This window comes from Wasmannia auropunctata, unplaced genomic scaffold, assembly GCF_000956235.1.
Source record: "Wasmannia auropunctata unplaced genomic scaffold, wasmannia.A_1.0 LD336090.1, whole genome shotgun sequence".
Lineage (NCBI taxonomy): Eukaryota > Metazoa > Arthropoda > Insecta > Hymenoptera > Formicidae > Wasmannia > Wasmannia auropunctata.
This window is the reverse complement of record NW_012026800.1, coordinates 868,987-871,742: the sequence shown is the minus strand read 5'-3', so window position 1 is coordinate 871,742 and position 2,756 is coordinate 868,987. Positions and strand designations below refer to the sequence as shown.

At 32.4% G+C, this 2,756-nt stretch overlaps 1 protein-coding gene across 1 annotated transcript in view; it reads left to right on the top strand.

Moving 5' to 3' along the window:
• The window catches only part of LOC105448022 (major royal jelly protein 1-like), a 3,555-nt gene extending 1,345 nt beyond the window's left edge, over positions 1-2,210 (top strand). Inside the window, exons 2-6 of the mRNA XM_011686381.1 lie at positions 185-351; positions 917-1,132; positions 1,315-1,486; positions 1,640-1,875; positions 2,007-2,210. Coding sequence (XP_011684683.1) covers positions 185-351; positions 917-1,132; positions 1,315-1,486; positions 1,640-1,875; positions 2,007-2,210 — 995 coding nt within the window. The remainder of the gene's footprint in view (positions 1-184; positions 352-916; positions 1,133-1,314; positions 1,487-1,639; positions 1,876-2,006) is intronic.
• Positions 2,211-2,756: the final 546 nt, after the last annotated feature.

Below are 2,756 nucleotides of genomic sequence, written 5' to 3'. Positions count from 1 at the left end.
GATTCTTTCGCACCATAGCTAACTATTGCTATACTGAACATCATCATGCTCTAAGTTTTATCATACGATTTTAATATTGCCGATGCAATAAATAATTGCTGTTGAATAAAATTGTCATGTATTCGCGATAAATATATCTAACGCGATTTAGCACAAGTTGAATTTTTAAACAAACTTCTTATAGATGGTAGAGTATTTATTACTGCGGTGAGAGACAAGGGTATACCAGTTAGTGTGCTGACGGTAACTGAGAAGCAGGGAGAGGGCGGCCCACTTCTGCGTCCATATCCAGACTGGTCTTGGTATAAAGACGATTGCAAGGGTATTACAGGCGGTGTTTATCAATTAGAAGTAAGCATTTTTCGTTTAAGTAACGAAAATACACTCGATTGCATTTAAACTTAAACGACACGTGTACGTATGTTAAGCCTTATGTCCACGATACTAGAAATCGGTCCTAGTTGTCGGACCGAGAATTGTGTACACGGAAAGAATGATTTTGTTGAAAGGCCTAAAAATTTTGCTAAAAACAGATCTGAAAATAATTTTTTATTGATCATCAAAATAATTTGTTGGAAAGTTAAAACTGATAAGTATTGTTATAAAACATTTTGATATTGTAGCAATCATTTTGACTTTCGCACAAAATTATTTTAATTATTGAACAAAAATTATTTTCAGATCTGCATTCAGCACAATTGTTCTTTCCGTGTAGCAAATCAACTTGCAACTTTTACGGAAAAGCAGCAATTTTATTAGCTCTACAATTCTCAATCCGAAAACTTGGACCGATTTCTATTATAATATCGTATAGACACAAGGTTTTAGGTATTGTAACACTTATATATTACGCTCACAATAATTGTTTGTGTAATAATAAAACGTATAATAATTTGCATTCTTTTTACTATATCAGATTAAATGCAATCATATGTTCTTTGTGGATGATGGCAGAATTGGAGACGACCAAGTATGCTCACCGCAGCTAATGATCTTCGATTTATCAACTGATAAATTGGTTAAACGCATTACCATCCCGATCGACATCGCCCATAATAAAACTGGCACTGGATTGTTATCGTCCGTTGCTGTTTTTGCCCCGCATTGCAGAAATGTGAAGAATAATGCGATTGTTAGTACATTCATTTAAAGAGAAATCGGTTAAGAGAGACAGAAAACATTTTAAAAAAATCACATTATGCATGTATACTTTCTGTGCTTTTACGAATATTACTTATTCGATATGTTGTATTCTACTTTTTAAAGGGACTTTTTAAGCGACTATAATATTGTATTAATCAAATTGCGATTCAGGTATTTATGGCAGATGTGGAAGGTGCTGGTTTAATAGTACATAACGGACGCACATCAAAGCTATGCAGAGTCGAATCGGATTACATGAAACCGACTGAACCTGATTTCGTTTTAGCAAACAAGCGTTACAGTTTCGGCGACACTATCTACGGCCTGACACTCATTGGTAGAGGTAAGTACTTGTCTTTTTTCTTTCTTAACAAGAAGAAAAGATTGTTGATTTATTCATGTGGATTTATTGTATCACAGAGTAAGAGTGTTACGGATTTAACAAGTGACATTTTCCTCTAATCTTTGCGATCATTAACACTTCCGTCTGTTTTAGACTTGTATTATGCTGCTTTGGCGGGAAGTAAAATATATAAGACAGCAATTTCGAACCTAATAGAATGTTCAAAAAAGGATATTAATGAAGCTAACAGAGAAACTCATTTGGCGGGTGCATTAGGAGGTCAGACGGCAATGATAGCATCTGACAGATGTGTATTGTTTTTCAGCGACATTACAAAAACGTCTCTGATGTGTGCGGACGGTACTAAGGAAATTACCTCCAAAAACAAGGTGAGATATCCGAATGCAATTATTTCCTGTGTGCTGGATTATATTTTATAAATTATTTCAAATTTTACAATTATTGTCTTAGCATTTTACGTTTTTATTATTATTTTATCGCAAATAACATTGGTTTTAAGGAACTCATTGTGTCTGACCCAAAACAATTGGAGTTTCCAAGCGGGTTGAAGATTAGAAATGGCGAATTATTGGTCATGTCAAATAGATATCAATTACATGTGATCAATGCATTAGATATAAACGAGGTGAACTTCCGTGTTCTCTCAATGCCCATTACGGAAGTAGAAAGGGATACAAAGTGTTATTCTTCCTGCAATTACTAAGGTATCTTTATATTTTACTTTTTAATATATATTTTAATATATATTGAAATATAGAGGGTATATCTTAAATAGTGTCTACTAATTACATAGCGTTATTTCTTGTAAAAAAACTGAATCGAAAAATCCATTTTTTCTACTACATGGGAAGAATAATTTTGTTGAAAGATCTAAAAATTTTGCTAAAAACAAATCCGAAAATAATTTTTTGTCGATTCATCAAAATAATTTGTTGGAATGTTAAAGCAGATAAGCATTGCTATAAAACGCTTTGATATTCTAGCAATCACTTTGACATTCGCACAAAATCATTTTGATTATTGAACAATAATTATTTTCAGATCTGGATTCAGCAAAATTGTTCTTTCCGTGTATGCTCAATGAAGCGATCACTATTGTATAGTAACTACTGCTTCATTGAGTATTGTAGAAAAAATTAATTCAGGACTTTTCGATTCAATTTTTACAAAGAATAACACTATATATAATTAATGAGCGCTATTTAAGATTTTGTAATAAGATAATGAAAGAAAAATTTTAAGATATTTG